At 37.0% G+C, this 22,786-nt stretch overlaps 2 protein-coding genes across 7 annotated transcripts; one reads left to right on the plus strand and one right to left on the minus strand.

Moving 5' to 3' along the window:
* Positions 1-3,188: 3,188 nt before the first annotated feature.
* LOC147484061 (DNA gyrase subunit B, chloroplastic/mitochondrial-like) lies at positions 3,189-22,054 on the minus strand. Its single transcript, XM_086576214.1, has 11 exons — positions 21,739-22,054; positions 19,911-19,990; positions 19,217-19,315; positions 18,723-18,837; positions 18,271-18,338; positions 16,882-16,995; positions 16,667-16,783; positions 4,190-4,219; positions 4,001-4,106; positions 3,700-3,830; positions 3,189-3,561 (listed from the first exon to the last, which is right to left on the minus strand). The coding sequence occupies exons 1-11, from the start codon at positions 22,052-22,054 to the stop codon at positions 3,493-3,495; spliced, it is 1,245 nt and encodes a 414-aa protein (XP_086432340.1). The 3' UTR covers positions 3,189-3,492.
* LOC147484062 (tRNA-splicing endonuclease subunit Sen2-2-like) lies at positions 5,946-14,117 on the plus strand. 6 transcript variants are annotated; one of them, XM_086575968.1, is made up of 9 exons: positions 5,966-7,538; positions 7,746-7,847; positions 8,382-8,511; positions 9,227-9,310; positions 10,790-11,048; positions 11,383-11,484; positions 11,972-12,019; positions 12,192-12,958; positions 13,141-14,117. In XM_086575968.1, exons 5-8 carry the CDS (start codon positions 10,946-10,948, stop codon positions 12,626-12,628), a joined length of 690 nt encoding a protein of 229 aa, XP_086432094.1. In that variant the 5' UTR covers positions 5,966-7,538; positions 7,746-7,847; positions 8,382-8,511; positions 9,227-9,310; positions 10,790-10,945; the 3' UTR covers positions 12,629-12,958; positions 13,141-14,117. The 6 variants fall into 6 exon arrangements, 1 of the variants encoding a protein (XP_086432094.1); XR_015203772.1 differs by lacking the exons at positions 9,227-9,310; positions 10,790-11,048 and having other exon boundaries at positions 5,959-7,538; positions 11,413-11,484; XR_015203770.1 differs by lacking the exons at positions 9,227-9,310; positions 10,790-11,048 and having other exon boundaries at positions 5,960-7,538; positions 11,413-11,484; positions 11,972-12,958.
* Positions 22,055-22,786: the final 732 nt, after the last annotated feature.

A 22,786-nucleotide genomic window follows, 5' to 3' on the forward strand; every position in this document is an offset into this window, starting at 1 on the left:
CAACTTTCTTTAAAAGGGAAAGAAAGAAACCAAACAATTTTTTTTCAGCATAGGAAAAAAATCACAAACAAACGACCGTTAAATGCAAACTTCAGTAATGGAAGGAGAAGAGGACATAAATGAAGGAAAAATTACAGAGCAAAACACTGATTTCTTCTCCTCTATCTATCTCTTTCACATTCAACAATTATTTAATTTATTGTAAGAAATGTGATTTTACCTTTCAAACTTATGACTCTTTGATGACGCTTGCCGCATATAATGCCTTGCCACTTACAGAAATGAGCAGATTGGTTCCACGAGCTTAAGCCGCCTTGAATTCCATCTCTAATAGCGATTAGAGAGTGAAGATCAGTCTCATTTCCAGAGGTGGCCATAGAAGGTTTTGTTTGGGACATCAACTGGTTAAAGAGTAGGAAGATGATGTAAAAGTTAAATACTGTAAATGCCTGGCTTGAAATCATCTTTGCGAATTGTATAAACTAAAAGGTATGTGGTGTAGTAATATATAGGAGCATTGCTTGTGAAGATCTCCATTAATGTTGCCTTTGAAATCATCCGTTTCGGCCTTCAATTTTTTTCTTGCCTGTCAAGATCTCCATTAATATTGCCTTTGAAATCATCTTTGCAAATTGTAGAATTAGGAGCATTGCGAGGTGTACTTGGTCTTGCCTGTCAAGATCTCCATTAATCTTGCCGTGTAGAATAATTTGGTAATCAGAGTCATTTTCAATCTAATGTCAACTCAAAACTGGTTTCCGGTTCTTCTACGTTTGCGACGTGAGTCAATCCTCAAATTTGTTGGCTTATGAGTAAAGATCTCATTAATCTTGCCGTCTATCATACTCTCTACAAAGACGAAGACATTTCCTCTTCTTCTTCTTTTTTTTTTTTGGTAACCTCATTTTCTTCCCTAATCTAAGATGTTTTTTTGGTACCACTGCAATATTAAACAGCAAAATTTACAACTGTAATCCATTCATTGTATGTGTGCATAACATACTTTTTTTTTTTCTAGTCGTTATTAATGTTTTGTTTGTGTGACTTGAGTTGTAGTTATTAATTTGTTTGATCAAATGCGTCAATTGGTTTTTTTTTTTTTTTGGCATAGAAGTAAGTAGTAAACAATGGATCTTGAGAACAAATGTGATCAAATCATTGGAGTAATCTACAATGGGTGGTCAATGAATATGAACATAACAAGTAGAATACATATTCCACGAGCTTATAAATGAGATAAAAAAATGTACAATATTGCATACACATTGCAGCTTGACTAGTCCCAAGCATGGCCTCAAGTCTGTAGTTTTCCAAAACCAGGTGCAGTTACAAAACCCACCAGTGATTGTCACTCACCACAGGCCACAGGCAAAAATTTCAGCTTGACTAATGGTTCGTTCTTATTAAAATTCCATATTGCAATATGCATATCAAACCCTCTCCTGATATTAAACTGGTGAATCTCTTTACCCTGCCGCAGTGCAGCCAATCTTGCACAAGCAGGGAGAACCGAGACAATTGTTACCTTGTTGGGTTCAATGTTGCTTACGAGCATTCCTCTCAAAAAGTTCAAAGCACTAACCCCTTGTCCATGCTGAGCACAAGCAGAAATAATTGAATTCCAAACAACTACATCTTTATCGGAAAGCACATTGAACACAGAGCAGGCCCATTCCATGTGATCACATCCCGAGTACATTGTCATAAGAGCACTTCCTACACCGGTGGACAACTCGATCTGTTTTCTAATAACAAACCCATGGATTTCCTTCCCTAATTTCAAATCCTTTACCAGGGAACAAGCTGCTAAGGCCCCATACAACGTGATTGTATTTGGATTTGTATTTGTTTCACACATTCTACAAAAGAACTCAAGAGCCATTATCCCATCTTCGTTCTGGGTATAACCTGTGATCAGCCCATTCCATATGATCACATCCCGAGTACATTGTCATAAGAGCACTTCCTACACCGGTGGACAACTCGATCTGTTTTCTAATAACAAACCCATGGATTTCCTTCCCTAATTTCAAATCCTTTACGAGGGAACAAGCTGCTAAGGCCCCATACAACGTGATTGTATTTGGATTTGTATTTGTTTCACACATTCTACAAAAGAACTCAAGAGCCATTATCCCATCTTCGTTCTGGGTATAACCTGTGATCAGCCCATTCCATATAATAACATCGGGCTCCACACCTAGAGACTTCATCTCATTAAAAAGCTCAAAAGTTTCCTCACGACAACCTTTCTGTGCATAACCGACAAGCATGGAATTCCATGATATCAGAACCTTTTGTTTGATTGAATTGAATTTCCGACGAGCAACCCCTCTACAGTTCGACATTTAGCATACAAATCTACCAGCGAGTTGGCAACGAGCAAATCTGAGACCAACTCGTCAGTCTTTATACAATATGCATGGATCTCCTTTCCATGTTGAAGCAACAACAAATTCGTACAAGCTGAAACAGCGCTAGCAATGGTAATCGAGTTAGGCTTTACTCTCTCCATTATCATCTGACTGAAAACCTGCAATGCTTGATATGAACACCCATTCTGCTAATTTCCTGTTATCAACACAGTCCAAGAGACCACATTTGGCTTAAATTCTGTTAAATCCCTCATCTTAAAGAAAAAATTGGAAGCCTCCTTGAACTGCCCTTTTTGGGAGTACCCTGATATGATCGAGTTCCATGTAACGCGGTCAGGTTGTACACCAGCAAGCTCCATGCCCTTAAAATACTTCAAAGCTCTGTTTAAATCCCCTTTCAGCGCATAACCTGAAATCATAATGTTCCACACCACAACATCCTTGAATTCCATCTCCTCAAAGAACTCCCTAGCAACCTCCATCTTCTCCATCTTACCACATTTTACAAACATATCAAGAACACATATATTCACAAAAGAATTTCCCTCAAACCCAATACTCAACATATAATCATATACATCCTTACCTACCGTATAATTTTTCAACTCCGAACACGCTTTATAAACCTTTGGAAGTATAAAACAATCGGGCAGAACTCCTTTTATCATTAAATAGAACAATTTTATTGTCTCCTCATAATCACCTACTTCACAATACAATCCTATAATAGGTTTATGTAGTTTGTTTTAAATTTAAAATTTTTTAATTTAATTTATTTATTTTCGAATAAGAAGCAAGTAGAGATCAGATATATAAAATGAAATGAGAAAATTTACATAAGGCTTTCATTAACAAAATACATAGCATTCAAATTCCTTCCAAAGCAGGATACATAATGAAGTCAAGTCCCCCAACCTATTTCCCAACCCCCAAAAACGTCAGGATACTCTGAAGCAGAAGGAATACAAGTTATCCATTGAAAACCGCTTAATAGATAACTTTCATAAATGATATGACCCCTTCAATCCACAAACCCACTTTGAGGTAAATTTTGACACGGATGTTTTGGGCAACAGTTTGCTGAAGCTGTGTACATCATGGGGTCTGAACAAATATATCAAATGTCCAGCTGCTCAAGACTAAACGTGCTTGCAGCTTTCGTTATGAGTTCCTTCTGAACATCCACCTGATTCAAAATTGTAAAAAGACAGGTCATTAGGTACAAGGCATTCAGACTGTTGCTGGCTATTTAAGAAGCAATATGAATCAAAGATTTGTTTGCGCTTTGTGTTTAGTAAAAGGTTAGCTAAAAGGTTTTTCTTACTCGTTCCCCCATGAGAGACGAGAAAACCATATTTTCTTCTGCAGCATCTTCAACAACCAATTGCTTCAGCATCCTTTTCTCAGGATCCATTGTTGTTTCCCATAATTGTAGAGGCATCATCTCCCCTAAGTCTTTTTTATTGCACATAGACAAGAGATAAAAAACTCAATTGGGTATAGATAAAAAACTCAATTGGGTATAGATAGGAGATAAACAAAATTCAATTGTACAGATACATGAAATAAATGAAACTCAATGACAAAGCATGTTTCTTCACTTTAAACCTCGAAAGTTTTCTAACCTTTAAACCTTTGGATGTTATATGACGCATTTGAAGGGAAAGTACTCTGGAGAGTTTTAAGCTGTGCCTTGTCATAACAATAGTGTGCCCGTTTACCCCTCTCAACCTGATACACTCAGTATAGACATGAGGAATTTAGAGATGATATTCAAGTATATCAAAAAAATAAAGATGAAGAAAACCAGACACATAAATGCAGCCTTCATCAAATAGAGCTTTCTGCAGTACAAGGAAAAACTTAAATCATTGTTTCAACTGGTACTTGATGATTATTAATGAAAGACTTTGCTCTACTTGATATCTATAAAAGAATGTCAACAGAAGAGTTCGGATGTGAGCACCATTCACATCAGCATCAATCATGATGATGATCTTATGGTAGCGAAGGGCTTCCTTCTTAAAATCTTCACCATTCCATAGACAATGGAGAAGCTTTGGTCAAGTACAACATTGTCCTTTCTATCTACCACTAAAATAGTTTTGGTATGTGATAGTAAGGTAATTTTGAAAGAGTGTGCGCTACATTCTATGAGATACTTCCATCAAGTTTGAGGATGACTTATAAGACTTCAATGCAATGTAATTTGGCATAAGCATCTCACTGCAGAGTGCTGACATACACAATACAGCAAGTCAGCAATTACCCTATTGAAGTATCAGTTCGTATAGTCTATACTCTATTGGAATGTACATGTCATTCCAATGGAGTGATGAGGACTTAAAGTCTATATCGGACCTTAGAACGATGGATATAAATATCTTACCATTGGAGAGCTAAATCAATTGTGATGCCTTCTACTTCGTTTCTGAAGGCAATAGTATCATGAATTGGTTTCTGGACAAAAAACACCATGTAGCCATATTGAGGTAAGCATGGCATGAGGCGAAAACTTTGATAAAATGTTGAATGCTCTACAACACATGTTGGAACCATAGTGTCTTAACCTATCAAGAGAGAGAGACCTATGTATACTGTTTGAATCTAAGTTATATTGACACAGATAGGTATGTCCGTATCCGACACGGATACAAAGTCTTTGTCACGGCGAAAATATTGGCGTAATATCAAAATTGAGGTATATCATATGCAATATGTGTCCGACACGGACACGTGAATACGTATCCGACATGGATTATTCTCAAAATATGGTGTGTCTATGGTGTAACATAAAATCGCACATTTAGAAAAATAAAAAGAAGCTCCACAAGATGATCTATAACTATCTATAGTACCGTTTTTTATGGAGTCATGTTTTCTTCATTCTTGATAACTAGAAAATTACAATTAGCTACATTATCAAAATATTGTATCTGAGTACAACTTGACTCAATAGATCTTCAGTATAAAATAGTTTGAATGACTGAAATTGTTGCTCCATTCAATGAAGTGCTAGTAAGCTAGCCACTAGCGTACTAGTAAAATCTAAGTAAGCTTTCTACTGCCATATAAGAACACGCCCAGCTAAATTATCTAAACAAGGTTAAGAACAATTGGAAAACTAAAAACTAACCTTGGTCCTCTGTAGTTCAAATATATGTATTGAACAACTGGCAACTGGCATTTAGCCTCTTTCTAGATAACCATTATGTCTAATGCCAAACATAAGAGTGAGACAACCAAAAACATAAAGAGTAGAAAATGATAACCAATCAGGTGGCTACGTGAAAGATTTGTAGATGTTTTGGCTGGGGAAACAATAATGAGGTTTTAGGTCAAAGGTCTTTAGTCCTAGACCATCGTATGAGGAATGAGGATAAGCATGACTCGGAAGCAATAATTAGTCACAAGCTCTTACATCTTTGTATAGAGAAAATAGTCATGGTTCTACGGTTGTCCATTTTCGTCCAACATTATTGAAATTGTTTGGGGCATGAGATGTTGATAAACATGCATAGGCAATGGGCCTAAATTACATAGTTTTCTCAAACATAAGTTTAATTAAATAGTTGACCTATAAAATTAACTTGTAACGATATTCATGATCTTACTACTTAGGTATGTCAAATCCACGCCTAACACCCAAGGGAGTATAAACTTCAATAAAAACTACTTAGATAATATTCGTCATCTCACTACTATGAATTTGCTACTTATGTTGATTTAGATTTGTTAATTAATGTAAATGATTTTGCAGTAATTGTGAGATAAAGTTTCGGTAGTATCTCATTTTTTAAATACATGTTGTATAAAACACTCACAATTTTTTAGTTTAATAAAATATTGCGAGTATATCAAAGCTTTCCTGTTAACTAACCAACGACTGAAGACTTCCAACAAATCATGTGAGACCCGACTATAATCAAAGAGAAGCAAGTATATCAAACCAATCTACTAAAGCACAAGATGAAATACACATTCGCCCCTGAGTAAGCAATAATACAAAAGTACATAAGCATGGAACCAGATAAAGACATCATAGAAAAAACAAAAACTCAATCTGTAGGTAAAGAGATCTTTAAAGAGGAGTTTTGTTTACAAAATCACAGTCCCTGGAATGAGCCTAATTGGAGCCTGAGTTGAAAACTGCAAAGTGGAGCAAAAAACGACATGAAAATCCTCACACTTTACAATCTTCTAAAATTCTAAAACACAAATTCATTAATTAAGAACTGAAATATAAATTATGGAATTCTTAAAGACCATGACAGATGGAGCTGAAACAATTAAATGAGTTCTCAGATGTCGAAGAGATAGTATAATCCACCTCAAATGCCCAAATACTCGAAAATGAAATCAAATTCAACCAACAGCTTTAACAAAGAACACACATACCCTGAGGTGGCCTATAGTGCATTTAAGTTGAATGATAACAATGTTTACAACAAAATTGCCTGAAACTTCAGAATTTTATGTCAAAGACGATACATATGACATGCCTCTTATGCTAAAAGTCAATCTGGATAGTGACCAAGGACACCCAGGTCATACATTGCCTTCCAATATCAACCATGAAATGTTGAAAACATATAAAGGAAAAATTCAGCTATCCAGCTGAATCAATAAAATTTGGGAATAAGAAATTCAACCACAAAAATATTCAAAATAAACTTCAAGTTTAATAACAATACTGAAAGTACCACAATGCAATGCCCCTAAAATCCTTACCAGCTTTATCTTATCTTATCTTATATATAAAACGGATACCAGATTTTCCAATTAGTTCCCGTATTCCTGGTTTTATGCCAAAATTTTAAATGAAAAGGGTACCGGAAAGTTAGACAGCCACTTATTTTTTGTTCTACCGCTTTTTCTTTCACAAATCTCTAATTCTCTTCATCATCTCACTCTCTCACACGCAAATAATTCATTGTTTCTTTTTTGATTATTCATCCTTCAAACTTTGATAATTTTGTATTTCTTTTGGAATCCAAAATCATTACTTCTGCAACTTTGGTATGGTACTATTTTCTTTGGTTTTCTTATCGGGGTTGTGTGTCGATCTTCTATTTATTTATTTTTCGTTGGTTTAACATTGCCATAATTCAGTATTTTCTTTTCTTTCATATTAACTTCAATTGTCTGTCAAATTACTCTCAGGTATGGTTATTCAATTCTCTGCAATTCAGTTTGAAGTATTTAATGTTTGTTTCCAATTTTGTGATTCGCCATTCTAATAATTTCTCACTGTCACCATTTATGACAGTGAGAATATTAGGATTGATTTTTTTTTTTAAAGACTCTGTTTTGATAATTATTGCCTCATTTTGGGCCTGCGTTTTGAGGATTGTACTTCTAATTTTGCAGTTTCTCCAGTCATTTGAAGTGTTGGAGACTTTGGATTGCAAGTTTCATCAGGGTTCATTTGAAGTGACGATGACTACAAATGACTGGAGAAGCTGGAAGCTGGTTCAAAACATTGAAAATGTTGTCGTAGACTCGATGATAGTTTCATATGCTCTATAATATATCTATAGATTATAGATGTTCTGATTTCTTTCGTAGAGCTTTTTTTTTTTTTTTTTTTGAAAAATCAATCCATGTACATAAAATAGAAATGCAAGTTTGAACCAGTGAAAATACACAACGATATACACCTTTTAAGAGAGAGGAGAGTCGGCAGAAGGTAGGGTGTAAATGAATTGACAGAACTGTATACAAATTATGATTTCTTTTCAACTCCTTTACATCCTTGAATATCCTCTATGTTCCTCATATCATAGTACAAAATATCGCGATATATATCGAGAAATCAGAGATGGATACAGAAATATCGCGATATTCAATTGGATAAATACTAGTGTAAGTATCGACGATATTTGTGGATATATCGCGATATTTCGACGATATAACAAAAGTTTAAAACTAGATGAGAAAAGTTTAAAACTAGATGAGAACTAGATGAGAAGACAATTGAAATGTGGGAAGTTTTGGAATAAGCAGGATCGAGTCAACAAATGATTCAAAACTTTAAGAGGAGCTGATGTTCGAAGCTTTAAGAGGAGCTGATGTTATTGTGTACTCTCGCGCGTGTGCCAGTGAATATATTTGCCCAGTGCTCCAAAGATTTCAGGTATTTTTTCTGCAAATTCTGTTTTTCTCGCCCTATTTGTCCATTCTTTTTTCGAATCGTGCATTTGATTTTAATTTTTTTTTCCCTTATGTTTCTGTACTATTGCGTTGACACTTATTATTATTAAGGGATATATGTATTTGTCAGTTGTCACAATGAATAGTACCAACACATCTACAAGTTATAGTGCAACAGTAATAATTTATAGTAGTTTTTATCACTAAGGAAGTAAGGACTAAGGACTAAGGACTAAGGAGTAATCTGAACAAAGATGTCCTCTCTGGCTTCTCTGCCACATAGTTGATATATGTCAGGTTAGCATAGAGAATGGCAGTGAACTCTCTAAAGCGGTATGGACGCTCTGCATTAATGTGGTGTATGTAGGTTCTTGCATTACAACGGAAACACACATAACACAATCAAACATCATCCACTTGCCTCCACACCCACTGACCCACTAAACACCATTTGGGCTATATACAACTTCGGTTCAATATTTGCAGTAGATGCTATCAGTGTGAAGCATCTAATTGCTCTTAACGATTTGAATTGGTAGCTATTTGTTATGTTCGATAATGTTTTGTTGTGACCACAACTCTTAGAACTCTTTTTGGATTTACAAGTCTAGAGCCTTGTAGTTTCTGGTGGTGATCAATATACAATTACTTGTAATTGTGAGGTCTACTTGTAATTGTGAGGTCTCTGTATTTGGCAGGAAATGATGGGAGCAGACTTCTCGCAGATGATCTATTTTGTAGTTTGTTCACACAAAAAATAGATGGTGTTCCTAAGCTTATGTGTGAGTTACCTAAATCTAATACGCTTCGCAAACGTAGAATTACTAATAATGTACTAACATAAAAGAATGAGTGTTTACATTTGGTGTCCAAAAAGGATGCTGTACCCTGCCATGAATGCCAGCCTATAACTTCTTGGTAGTCTAGTGGTTTATATAGTGGCTTTGTATGTTTTTGGTCAAGGGCTATTGGTTGTGTTCATGCTTGAACTTCCCTGGCTTAGAGCTTATTTCTTGTGTTGGGCAAGTTTTATTTTAGACCTTGCTAGGTCTGCTTTTTATTACAAGAATTCTTTCTTTATTTGATTGCGAGTGTGAAAAGTTAGGCAGTCGATAAGATACATCGTCAGAAACCTGTCTTCTTAAAATCAGGATCTGCATCAGTTTTGGAGCCACGTTTTCACATAGTTTGTTGAGATTCAAACCCATGCTAAAACATGAAAAAGTAAGACCTGTGTGTTAGCTTTCCAACCCAATTGGCCTTGACACATTGCGAGTCCTGTGGAGATAGATATGGTATCACAAAGTTTGGTTGGCAGAAAACAGTGCGTCAGAAATCAGTTTCTGCGCACTGTGTTCGAGTCTAGTTTTAGTATATTTAGAATGAGATTGAGAATTTTTGTAAAACATAAAGAAGTAAGGTCTGTGTGTTATCTTTACAACGCAAAAAGCCTCGTTGTTTTTGGATATCTGTGGAAAGAGTTGTGCTATCCCAAAGAAAGCCCGTCAGAAATCTAGTTTGTTGAAATTTAGGATTTTTACCGTTTTTAACCTAAGTTTTCTTCTAGATGGGCTGAGGTTGGGACTTCGAATTCTAGATGTGAGTAGTGTGAAGGTGTGGTGTATATAGCTGACAGAGGAAAGGGGGGAAGCATTGGGTACTTACCTATAAAATAGAGGAGAGGAACTACGTCTGACTTGATTCAAGTTCATCACAAAAACTTGATAATGTAGGGCACCTTGTCCCAAAGCGAGCTCACCAAAACTTCGACCCATCACAATCTTCCCCATTATTCACACTTGTAAGGACTAATCAAATTCAACCTTTACAATGACCACATTCAAAGAAAATATAGTTGATTTGTGGATATTTATCGATATTTGTCGATATATCGCGATATATCCTAATATATCAACGATATTTGCAGTCAGAAATATCCACATATAGTCTGTGGATATTTGTCGATATTTATCGATATATCTCGATATATCCACGATATTTGCAGATGCCCTAATGTAATATATCCCCACATTGTGGGGATATATCCATCCACCATACATATCCATAAATCAGAAATCGATATTTTGCCATATCCCCGATATTTTGTACTATGGGTACCACTATCAAATCTTTTAAAATTCCTTCGTCTTCAACTCACCCAAGCCTCCGATTAGTTTCAAAGAAATCTCCTACTCTCTATTTTCTCTCGGCTTTGTCTCTTTTTTTTCTCTAATGGCTACTCTCTCGCTCTTTTTGAAAAGTTAGGGAAGAGAAGATGAAGGGCATGTTTGACATATATTGCGACAAGAAAAGAATTTCAGCATTCAGCGTGGGTTTTACCGCGGAACGCTGAAGACGAGTTCTACCGCTGAACGCTGAAGACAATTAGAAAAACAAACAACTCTCAGCATCACTGAATGCTGAAAACTTATGTTTCAGCGCCTCTGAATGCTGAAAACCCAAAAAACAAACAACCCCTTAGTGTCTGTTGCTGCTGGAATACCACTGCTTTATTGACAGGTTTGCATATGAATTTAGTCCAAGTGGACCCCATATCAACTTCTCATAGTTTGTTGACTGTTGTTATAGACTCTATTTGTGCACCATGTGATCTTTAAGTGTGCTGATGGCGCATTATGAATATGTCATTTGGCATTTTACATCAAGGCCGGGGCCACAGTAGTTTTGATCTTTTGGTATCATAGATTATGTGCAGTTTTGTTTTTGTCCTCTAATAGTTTGTGAGTTTCATTTTCTACCTATTTTTCTGTTATGTTGTTCTGCTACAATCTCACTTACTGCATATGCATTAAGCTGAATTTTCATTTTGTTACCTTTTTTTTTGTGTCTCTAGATAACTCCAGTGGGATATCTATTTTCGCAGAATTGGGCAGGTCATGGTTGTCTGATAAGGGTGGTGCCAAATACTCCTGCTGTTGTTGGTCACGCTGCAAAGGTATCACACCCAAAACTGAATTATCCACTTTAACTGCATTATACCATCTCTTTGAGCACAACACAACATAGTGAAGGAAATGAGTTAGCTCGTTATCCATAGCTGGAAGCCTGGAACCAGTCAATCTGTGCCCCAAGTTCTAATGGAACTGATATTCTTCATCCACAGATTTTTTTACCCCGCTTTCAAAACAGAATTTAGTCAATTTGCAAATGAAATCTCTTATTTGTTCTGCAAAAGATTGCCTTGTAGGCTTGTACCAAGTACCAACTAGGGTACAACCGCACAACTGTGCCGCGATCCCCAAGGAACCCAGTTGTCGGATGTGTGACTTCATAACATTCAGTGCAACTGAATTACGTTTACAAGTTAGCACAAGAAATTTTTTTCTTAACAGCCATTATTTTATTTTGTTCTTGGAACCAGTTCGGTTTTAAATTTTTTACCGTATGCCCTTTCAATTGTCTAAATTGGTCTCTTTTTGTAGGTTTCAAGTATGCATTCTTTGAGACAACATCTTTCATTCTAACATCTAGTATGTTCATATCGATCTTAGATAATCTTTACAAATTTTACTGTTGTCTGCTCTTCATCTTTCAACCTCTTTTATTTGTCACTTTTTAAATTATCAGGTTTGATGTTTTTCTTTTTGTCTATTATTAAATGTCATTTGTTAAATTACATTAATTCTTACACATTTTCCCTAGATTTTTATCTTTCACGATGGTTGTATTTGGGACAAGATGGAAGGGAAAAGGTTCCGAGGCTTTTGCTCACAAATCCCATGTCAAAAATAGTTTCAAGGCTTCAAAATTCTCTAACTGAATCAAAAGCATCTGGATTGCTCCTGGATCGTGTTGTGCACTGTGATCGATATTGTGCTGTACATCTCGAAGTTGAGCTTGAACAAGCTAATTTACTTGATCAAGCCTGCTTTGGTTGTCACATTGTCACAGCCTGTAAGGATAAGAAACACTATGAGCTGAGTTTGGAGGAAGCTTTTTACCTTTGCCATTCTTTAAAGTGTCTTGAGGTTGTATGGAGAGATAAATGTCTCGAGAATGATGAACTATGGGAGTTTATGACATCAAGGAGAAAACTGTTTCCGATTTTCTACAAGGCCTATTCTCATCTTAGAGTTTAAAAAACTGGGTTGTGAAATCTGAAATTAAATATGGAGTGGATTTTGTGGCATACCATCATCATCCTTCTCTGGTTCACTCTGAATATGCTGTGATTGTACTGAAAGGCAATGAGGATATAACACGCTTTGATGGCTTGGCCTTCTTTTCATGCCATATTACTTAATTTGAAGATGGTGTTGCCAAAACATTGTTGCTTCTTCACATCAATAATGTTCACGATAGGGTCTCATCTTCATGTTTCGAAGCATTACACTGTCGAGGAACAAATAATTGCTAGATGGAACTGAGCAATGTCACGAGGAACATACAACTTCAGATACTGGAATTGAGTAAGTACTGTAATTTAGAAAATAATTTATGCCAGTTTTCTGTCAGTCAATAGGAAACTTTATGTCAATTACCAAGTAAAACAGTTTCTGGAAGTCTAATTTAAGAAGCATTGCATCGATTTTTAAATCAAATAACTATGGTGCATCTTCCTTATGTTTGTTCTAATCTATTTTTGGGACAGGACCTTCTGTGATGCTATCCATCATGTCCAAAGGTCTCCTCATTATCATTTCAACAAGTTCTCAGTTCGTCAGAATCTAACTCTTACTTCCCCATCTCCAATGATGGTGGATTTAAACACAAGATGGAAGGGGAAGGGTTCAAAAGCTATTGCTCTTGCAAATCCTATGTCAAAAATTGTTGCACAACTTCAATCTTCTCTATCCCAGTCAAAGGCATGTGGATTGCTTGCTGGCCTTGCTGTACTTCTTCAAGTGGGGATTGAACAAGCCGATCTACTTAATAGAGTTTGTTTTGGTCATCCCATTATCACGCATAAATGAAGATAGTCAATGGTATGAGTTGAGTTTGGAGGAAGCTTTTTACCCTGTGCCATTTTTTAAAATGTCTTGATATTGTTGGGAAGAATCACTGCTTCCAAAATATTGAGAAAGTATGGCAGTTTATGAAGTCAAAGAGAGCCCTATTTCCAATTTCTTACAAGGCATATTCTCATCTCATGATCAAAAAATTGGTTTGTGAGGTCAGAATTCAAGATGGTGTGAACTTTGTGGCCTATAGTCATCATCCTTCTCTTGTTCATTCTGAGTATGCTGTCCTTGTATCAGAATGTAATAGTAGTAGAAATGCTCGCTTGCTTGCATGGCCCGACCTTCATGCCACAGTTCGCCTTGAATGTGGTGTTGCCAAGACATTGTTAGTTCTTCATATAGAGAAAAATGGTTGTGACACAGTCTCCTCTTCATGTTTAAAACACTATACTGTAGAGGAACAAACAGTCACCAGATGGAGTTCAGAGCAATGCCGAGAGAATAAGAAGTTGTTGAATAAAAGAACTTAGTCAGAGATGTAACACACTTTTTTGCTATGTGTCATATATTAGCAGTGGTATATTTACGTAGTTGTACATGTGAAAGGAAGAGAAGTCATGAAAACCTTCAAACTAAAACGAGGCAAAAAATATTTTTTGTTTGGTAATGTAGTTGGTCACGGGTCAATCAGTTGCGTAAGACTGGTGCATGATCCAAAAACATCCAATATGCTTGATTTATCGACTGGTATAATGTAGAATGGGATCCGATATTTTCAAACTATCATAGACCTCAATATTTCAGTTTGAAATATCAATAAGTTAAAAATTCCAAGAACACATCTTGAGGCTTGAGCTCAGCAATAAGTTAAAAATTCCAATATATCAGTGATTCTCAATAAGTTAAAAATTCCAAGACCCCCATACAGCATCATTCGGTTCAAATGGCATTTCCTTAATGAATTCCAGGCTTTCATCAAATTGACCAGTCCATGCCAGTAGATCCACAAGCATACTGTTCTATTGCAGGACCCCTTGCATATTCTGATTTCATCATCTCAAAATACTTCTATCCCTCATCAATCAATCCCGAGTGACTACAAGCAGCCAACAGATTTGTGAAAGTAAAACGGTTTGGCTTCAGTTCAGATGATCTCAAATGGAGAAAAAGATTCACAGCATCCATTCCAAAACCATGCATCCCGTAACATGCAATCATCGTGTTACAAGAGACTCTTTGCGCTTTTTTTATCAACCCACACCTTCCATACATGTCAATAAGACCATTCCATATTGCAATATGCATATCAAACCCTCTCCTGATATTAAACTGGTGAATCTCTTTACCCTGCTGCGGTGCAGCCAATCTTGCACAAGCAGGGAGAACCAAGACAATTGTTACCTTGTTGGGTTCAATGTTGCTTACGAGCATTCCTCTCAAAAAGTTCAAAGCACTAACCCCTTGTCCATGCTGAGCACAAGCAGAAATAATTGAATTCCAAACAGCTACATCTTTATCGGAAAGCACACTGAACACAGAGCAGGCCCATTCCATGTGATCACATCCCGAGTACATTGTCATAAGAGCACTTCCAACACCGGTGGACAACTCGATCTGTTTTCTAATAACAAACCCATGGATTTCCTTCCCTAATTTCAAATCCTTTACCAGGGAACAAGCTGCTAAGGCCCCAGACAACGTGATTGTATTTGGATTTGTATTTGTTTCACACATTCTATAAAAGAACTCAAGAGCCATTATCCCATCTCCGTTCTGGGTATAACCTGTGATCAGCCCATTCCATGTAATAACATCGGGCTCCACACCTAGAGACTTCATCTCATTAAAAAGCTCAAAAGTTTCTTCACGACAACCTTTCTGTGCATAACCGGCAAGCATGGAATTCCATGATATCAGAACCTTTTGTTTGATTGAATTGAATTTCCGACGAGTACCCAAAGTTGTGCATCAAACAATCTCTTGATTCTTCCAGGATATGATGAAAGGGCTGAATCTGCGAAAAATGGATACAGCACTTCCCTAGGCAAGCAAGTAATAGGTTTATGTAGTTTGTTTAAAATTTAAAATTTTTTCATTTAATTTATTTATTTTCGAATAAGAAGCAAGTAGAGATTAGATACATAAAATGAAATGAGAAAATTTACATTAGGCTTTCATTAACAAAATGCATAGCATTCAAATTCCTTCCAAAGCAGGATACATAATGAAGTCAAGTCCCCCAACCTATTTCCCAACCCCCAAAAACGTCAGCATACTCTGAAGCAGAAGGAATACAAGTTATCCATTGAAAACCGCTTAATAGATAACTTTCATAAATGATATGACCCCTTCAATCCACAAACCCACTTCGAGGTAAATTTTGACACGGATGTTTTGGGCAACAGTTTGCTGAAACTGTGTACATCATGGGGTCTGAACAAATATATCAAATGTCCAGCTGCTCAAGACTAAACGTGCTTGCAGCTTTCGTTATGAGTTCCTTCCGAACATTTACCTGATTCAAAATTGTAAAAAGACAGGTCATTAGGTACAAGGCATTCAGACTGTTGCTGGCTATTTAAGAAGCAATATGAATCAAAGATTTGTTTGCACTTTGTGTTTAGTAAAAGGTTAGCTAAAAGGTTTTTCTTACTCGTTCCCCCATGAGAGACGAGAACACCATATTTGCTTCTGCAGCATCTTCAACAACCAATTGCTTCAGCATCCTTTTCTCAGGATCCATTGTTGTTTCCCATAATTGTAGAGGCATCATCTCCTCTAAGCCTTTTTTATTGCACATAGACAAGAGATAAAAAACTCAATTGGGTATAGATAGGAGATAAACAAAATTCAATTGTACATATACATGAAATAAATGAAACTCAATGACAAAGCATGTTTCTTCACTTTAAACCTCGAAAGTTTTCTAACCTTTAAACCTTTGGATGTTATATGACGCATTTGAAGGGAAAGTACTCTGGAGAGTTTTAAGCTGTGCCTTGTCATAACAATAGTGTGCCTGTTTACCCCTCCCAACCTGATACACTCAGTATAGACATGAGGAATTTAGAGATGATGTTCAAGTATATCAAAAAAATAAAGATGAAGAAAACCAGACCTTATACAGAGGTATATAGCTTTCTGCATTACAAGGAAAAACTTAAATCATTGTTTCAACTGGTACTTGATGATTACTAATGAAAGACTTTGCTCTACCTGATATCTATAAAAGAATGTCAACAGAAGAGTTCGGATGTGAGCACCATCCACATCAGCATCAGTCATGATGATGATCTTATGGTAGCGAAGGGCTTCCTTCTTAAAATCTTCACCCTGAAATGAACAAGGGTAAAACCATTTAGTACATATAATAGAAACAGGTTGATGAAACTGGGAAACAACTATAGGAGCAAATAAAATGTTTATGTAACCTTCACACCAAGTCCAAGGGTAAGAATAAGATTTTGAATTTCTTGTTTTTTGTACATAACTGCCTCATCCTTCCTTTCAATGTTCAGAATTTTACCTCGTAATGGGAGAATGGCCTGCATCAATAAAAGTATAATATGGAATCTTCTCAAAATTCTGCATTCGACAATTTTATCCATGTAGGAAGGAAATTGATTCCACATTGGAATGTAGTCTCACGTACACAAATTAAATGGTGGAACTTAAAAAATCAGACGTTCAAAATTAAGATATTGACTTGGCCAAGCAAGTTCAATTGTGTCCAAACAATAAAGTAACTAGCTACCATTAAAGGCGGCTATGCACCTTATGTCCTCGTCTGATTTGGAAAACATGCATCTCAGTTCAACTATACTGAGCCTCCTGGATAACACTAGACCACTGAGCCCCCCATCCATACGAATCGTAGTTTATAGTGATGTTCTTTTCCATTTGTTTGACGGTCTAGACAGGTCCGCTAGTGGGGTAGTTTAAGGATAGGAATTCTTGGATAGTTGCAACTCCGTAAAATTGAATGTTTTTCTCAAGCCACCAGTAAGTTGATAGTCTGGCATTTTGTCAATTGCTTCTAGTGCTTCAACTAAACAGAACACGAGCTTTCGAGCAACCATCAAAGACACCAATAAAACATTAAAACACTAACAGCTCATGCTTTTATGTAGACGGCAATACTACTACATTGTTTGGAACTAGAAAGGAAACAAATCAAATCTCGCCATAACAACCAAAGATTTAGTGACCTCTAAATAAGAATCTTGAACCTCAATCTTCAATTGAATTAAAACCTTTGTTCAACAAATGAACTACAGAAGACAAGAATGATATAGTTGAATACGTTGAACCTCTAACCCCAAATAAAATCGAAACACATTTTCTACAACAAACAGTGTACTAGAAGAAGAAGATCGAAGGTGCAAGGGTTCTACGGAAGATCCTTAACCCAAGCACGTTTGTCTATTGGATGTTCCAAAAGAAACAGGAGATGAAGAAAGGAAGGATCAAACGCTAAACTTACTCTCCTTGTTTCAAAATGTGGGTTAGAAGAACAGATACACAAATAGTTCATAATTCCAACTTATCATTTTTTATTTTATTATTATTTTTTTTTTGTGTGTGTGCGTGTGTAGGTGGGGGGTTGGTTTTGCTACACACAGACAGATTTCGGCAAGATCTTGGTCTGCCGCTACCAAGCACATACGGTTCTTTTTCAAGACAACTCTTTTCACTAAAATAGGTTTTGCTTCATCAAATGAGCCCAGCAAAGTCAAGTCCGCTGGTTTACTTTTACACTAATGCAGGATGATGGTAACAATTAATTATGGAACGCTTTCAAAGAGTAACTGAGAGTTCACCTGGGAGTGCCTATCACGACCTTGTTTTGCACTACCACCAGCTGAATCGCCTTCAACTATAAAGATCTGTGTTAGAATGTATGGACAATTTATAAATATATTTTTCATAAGAAGACACCATCAAATGTAACAAGTACCCCATGATTAACAAGCACAAAGGTAGTTATGATTTTATGATCATTCATCAGTTGAATGATTTGTTTCATCAGACTTAGACTGAAATAGCTGACTCTAATACCAATAATTTCCCCTGTGGCATTTATGAAGGAAATAATATTCATGTATCCAACTTCTGAAGGAAATAAAATTTTCAGCCAATCAGATTGATCGTCATAATTACCACTCATCCTAGTCAATCTATTAATGTTCAAACCATCCTTGACATTTATTACACATTTATCATCCTCATCGTAGAACAGTAATCATGAGCGAGTAGAGGAAGCAGAGCATACCAGATTCTGCAGGATCTGTAGCTGAGCAATCAGCCAGCTTTCCAAAAAGAGAAGATGATTTTAGAACACTCTCTTGTCTCACCAATTCCCTTGCTCTCTTGGCTGCCAAAGCTGCCTAAATAAGGAAACAACATATAATGCATCAAACAAAGGGTACGGCTAATCGAGCTTCAAAAAGTTAGTAAAAACACTTTTATAGAAATCTACCTTAAGAGCATTTAAAGATTTGGAGAGAATCAAATCCAGTACATCTGGATGTAGTTCTAAGTACTAGGTGAGATACTCTTGTACCGATTGATTGGCCACTCTTCGCACTTCTGGATTACCCAACCTTGTCTTTCAGAATCGAAAAGAAGAGGAAAGTCAAATAAGAAATGATGATCTCAAGCGAGCAAGTGAGAAGTTTCATCACCATGTAAGAAATGCATATACATTTTGGTTGAAGATTATATGCATGAATAATCTATTGAATAAAACGACGAAACAACACACACCTTTGTTTGCCCTTCAAACTCTGGGTTTGGGACCTTTACAGAGATTACACATGTTAATCCCTCCCTTTCATGTTCTCCACTCAAGCTAATGTCCTTTTCCTTGAATGGTACAAACCACAAACCAAAAACATTTATTGTACTCAAGAACATACCGGAGAAAGGTGATAGACATAAAATTAGTTATTCAGTTTTTCTTTTTTCTGAAGTTTTAATCAACCCCTTAGCTGGAATTCAAAAATTAAAACAAATTCAATCAGTACTTAGCCTAGGAATACTAAAATTTATGTTACGCTTGCCATTTTAGTTTATTAGTCCATCTGCTTCGCTATGAGTCTATGACATCCCAGGGACACACAACATTCACTTTATGTAAGTTGAAGCTCTCATCATTTGATTGCCTAAATACTGAGAAAATCTGATTGCAACAAAGAAAACCCTGTCCATATCACTGATCTTATTTGGCTATTAATACAAGTGGTGACATCATGCAATCATTAACCACATCTGCCTCAAAATTCTGGTTGGGCCAATGAAATATAAAGGGATTCAATCATAGCTTACAGTAAATACATACAGGGCAGAATGAGTCTTGGAGACATGTTGAAACATGGTGGACAAATTTAAAAAGCATAGGGATCGTAATCAAAAAATTATTGACAAAAGATGATTAGGAGATATAAACTGAGGGGGGTACCTTGATAAGTTTCGACTTCTTCCCAAGGTTATTGAGTGTTTTTGTCAATGAAGCTTTGACACCATCGATATGTGTACCACCTGTTTGGGTGAGAACTCACGCAAACACACTAATGATCTTGTTGGAGAGGTTGATATGGAGTGAGAGAGACTGTACCACCAATGGCTGCCTACGTATCCAAATTGTTCTCTGGAATCAAGTCTCAAAAATGCACGTAGTTCTTTGTTTGAAATGATTGTTGGGTATTTATAGGAATCTTATTGCTAAAAATACCCTTTCCTTATTTGACGAGATATTTCCCTCTTTGTATGAAATCTTTCCTAAAGCTTCATATGGAAAAAATCCCTTGACATATCTCCGGACCTGCTATATATAACTTGGGTGTCATATTAGTGGGCAGTGTCATTGCTTTAATAGAGGGCATGCCCGAATGCCACATTAGTAGACAAGCGGGGCTGCCACAGTAGCGGGCTAGCAAGCCCGCCTCATTAGTGGCCGGCTCTTATAGTGGTACCCAATGATTGTCGTTGGTAGGGTACAAGTACAGTGGTACATACGCCCCTCTTTTTGCGGATGGAATTGTTCCTTACGGGTGAAGAATAGACATCATATTACTATAAAAGAATGAAACAGTGTGGTCACAATTTCTGCGATGCCACGCGAATAACTTAGTTAAGGTACTTAACTTAGAATGCTTTGAATTAAGTGTCGATGCGTGCACAACCTCTTTTATACTGAAGAATACCTAGGTGGTAATGTAAAATTTGGGAAATAGAAATTTCATTTTGTTGATAGACACGATAAACCGGTTTGCATTTATATAGTCATTCCCGCTTGATTGCTATGTGATTTGTGATGAGTGGGGTAAGGTATTGTAAATGCTAACCCCACGATTTTCTGGTGCGTGGGTCAAGATATTGCATATGCAAGTCCCGTGACTTCTTGATGCGTGGAGTAAGGTGTTGCAGACGCAAACTCCACGACTTTGTGATGCGTGGAGTAAGGTTTTGCAAACACAAACTCCAATAACTTTTGATCGTGGAGTAAGGTTTTGCAAACGCCAACTCCACGACTTTTTGATGCGTGGAGTAAGGTTTTGCAAACGCAAACTCCACGACTTTTTGATGCGTGGAGTAAGGTTTTGCAAACGCAAACTCCACGACTTTTTGATGCGTGGAGTAAGGTTTTGCAAACTCAAACTCCACGACTTTTTGATGCGTGGAGTAAGGTTTTGCAAACGCAAACTCCACGACTTTTTGATGCGTGGAGTAAGGTTTTGCAAACGCAAACTCCACGACTTTTTGATGCGTGGAGTAAGGTTTTGCAAACGCAAACTCCACGACTTTTTGATGCGTGGAGTAAGGTTTTGCAAACTCAAACTCCACGACTTTTTGATGCGTGGAGTAAGGTTTTGCAAACGCAAACTCCACGACTTTTTGATGCGTGGAGTAAGGTTTTGCAAACGAAAACTCCACGACTTTGAATTTGTGTAGGTTAAATACCAACCTCACCTAAACTAAGGTGGTGGTGATGAACTAGAGTGCTTTTGTTGTACATTGCTTTTGAGGAATTTATATACACCGTATGCGTGTCTTCTTTGAATGGAAGTCAAATATGGAAGAATGAAATTTTATTGATGATTTCAAAATTTGAAACAACATAGCTAAGTCGTCTCATGGACAAACACTAAGATTTGTCCTCAAGCTACCAATTTGTACTAATGGGAAACCAATTTAACGATAAAAACGCCTAAGATGGAGCAAGATTCCATGGTTTCGGGAGGGGTTCGAAATTGTGCGAAGGAAATATGCGCCCTTAGAGGCAGTACGGTCAATGATAAGAGGTCCTTCCCAGTTTTCGCCTAGCTTCCCTGCCTCGATGATCTTTGATTGTCTACACAAGACCCAGTCGCCTGGATGAAAAACTTTCAAGCGAAGCTTCTTGTCATATTGCTTCTTCATTGCGGCTTGGTAATGGAGGAGACGAGCAATACTTTCCTCGCGCACTTCATCTAGATTGGCCTTTGAATGAGCTACTAATTCGTCATTATGGCCATCATTTAAGGCAGCGGTGCGGGTCGTCTCAGCAAAAATTTCCGTGGGTAATACCGCTTCTGCTCCATACGCCAGGTTAAATGGTGACATTCCTGTCGAGCGCTTTGGAGTTGTTCTATACGCCCATAGAACGGCTGGTAACTCCCTTGTCCACTTGCCTTTAGTTAAGTCGGACGTTTGAGGATTGCTAAGATGGATTTATTTGTAAACCCGGCCTGCCCATTTGCTTGGGGGTGATAGGGGGTGCAGAAAAATTGTCTTTGAATATGGAGACTAGCACAAAGCACGTCGGTATTTCTTACGCATCAAATTGCTTTCCATTGTCCGATATTAGCTCGGTAAAGGGGATACCAAATCGGCAAATTATATCCTTCCATAGGAACCGTCGACGTCCGAAGCTTGTATGTGCACCAAAGGTTGTACTACGCCCACTTGGTAAAGTAATCAGTAGCTATGAGGAGAAAGCGAACATTCCCGGAGCTCTAGGTAGGGGCCCAATGATGTCTAAACCCCATTTTGCAAATGGCCATGGTGAGAAAATTGGGTGTAGCTCGAGTTGGTTGGAAGAGTACCCAAATGATAGTGTTTACGACAAGGAATACATGTCGGGAAATGTTTTTAGATCCAATTGCATATGAGGCCACCAATATCCTTGCGTCATTGCCTTATGAGCCAAACTTCGACCACCCGAATGATTTCCGCATATCCCTGCATGGATTATTAGAGCTGACCTCACATGGTAACCAAGAATTATTAGAGTCCATTAGCTTCACAAAAAATATAAATAAAAGTACTTTTTTTTTAATGTTTCATAAATTTACA

This window comes from Coptis chinensis, chromosome 8, assembly GCF_015680905.1.
Source record: "Coptis chinensis isolate HL-2020 chromosome 8, ASM1568090v1, whole genome shotgun sequence".
In the NCBI taxonomy this organism is placed as follows: domain Eukaryota; kingdom Viridiplantae; phylum Streptophyta; class Magnoliopsida; order Ranunculales; family Ranunculaceae; genus Coptis; species Coptis chinensis.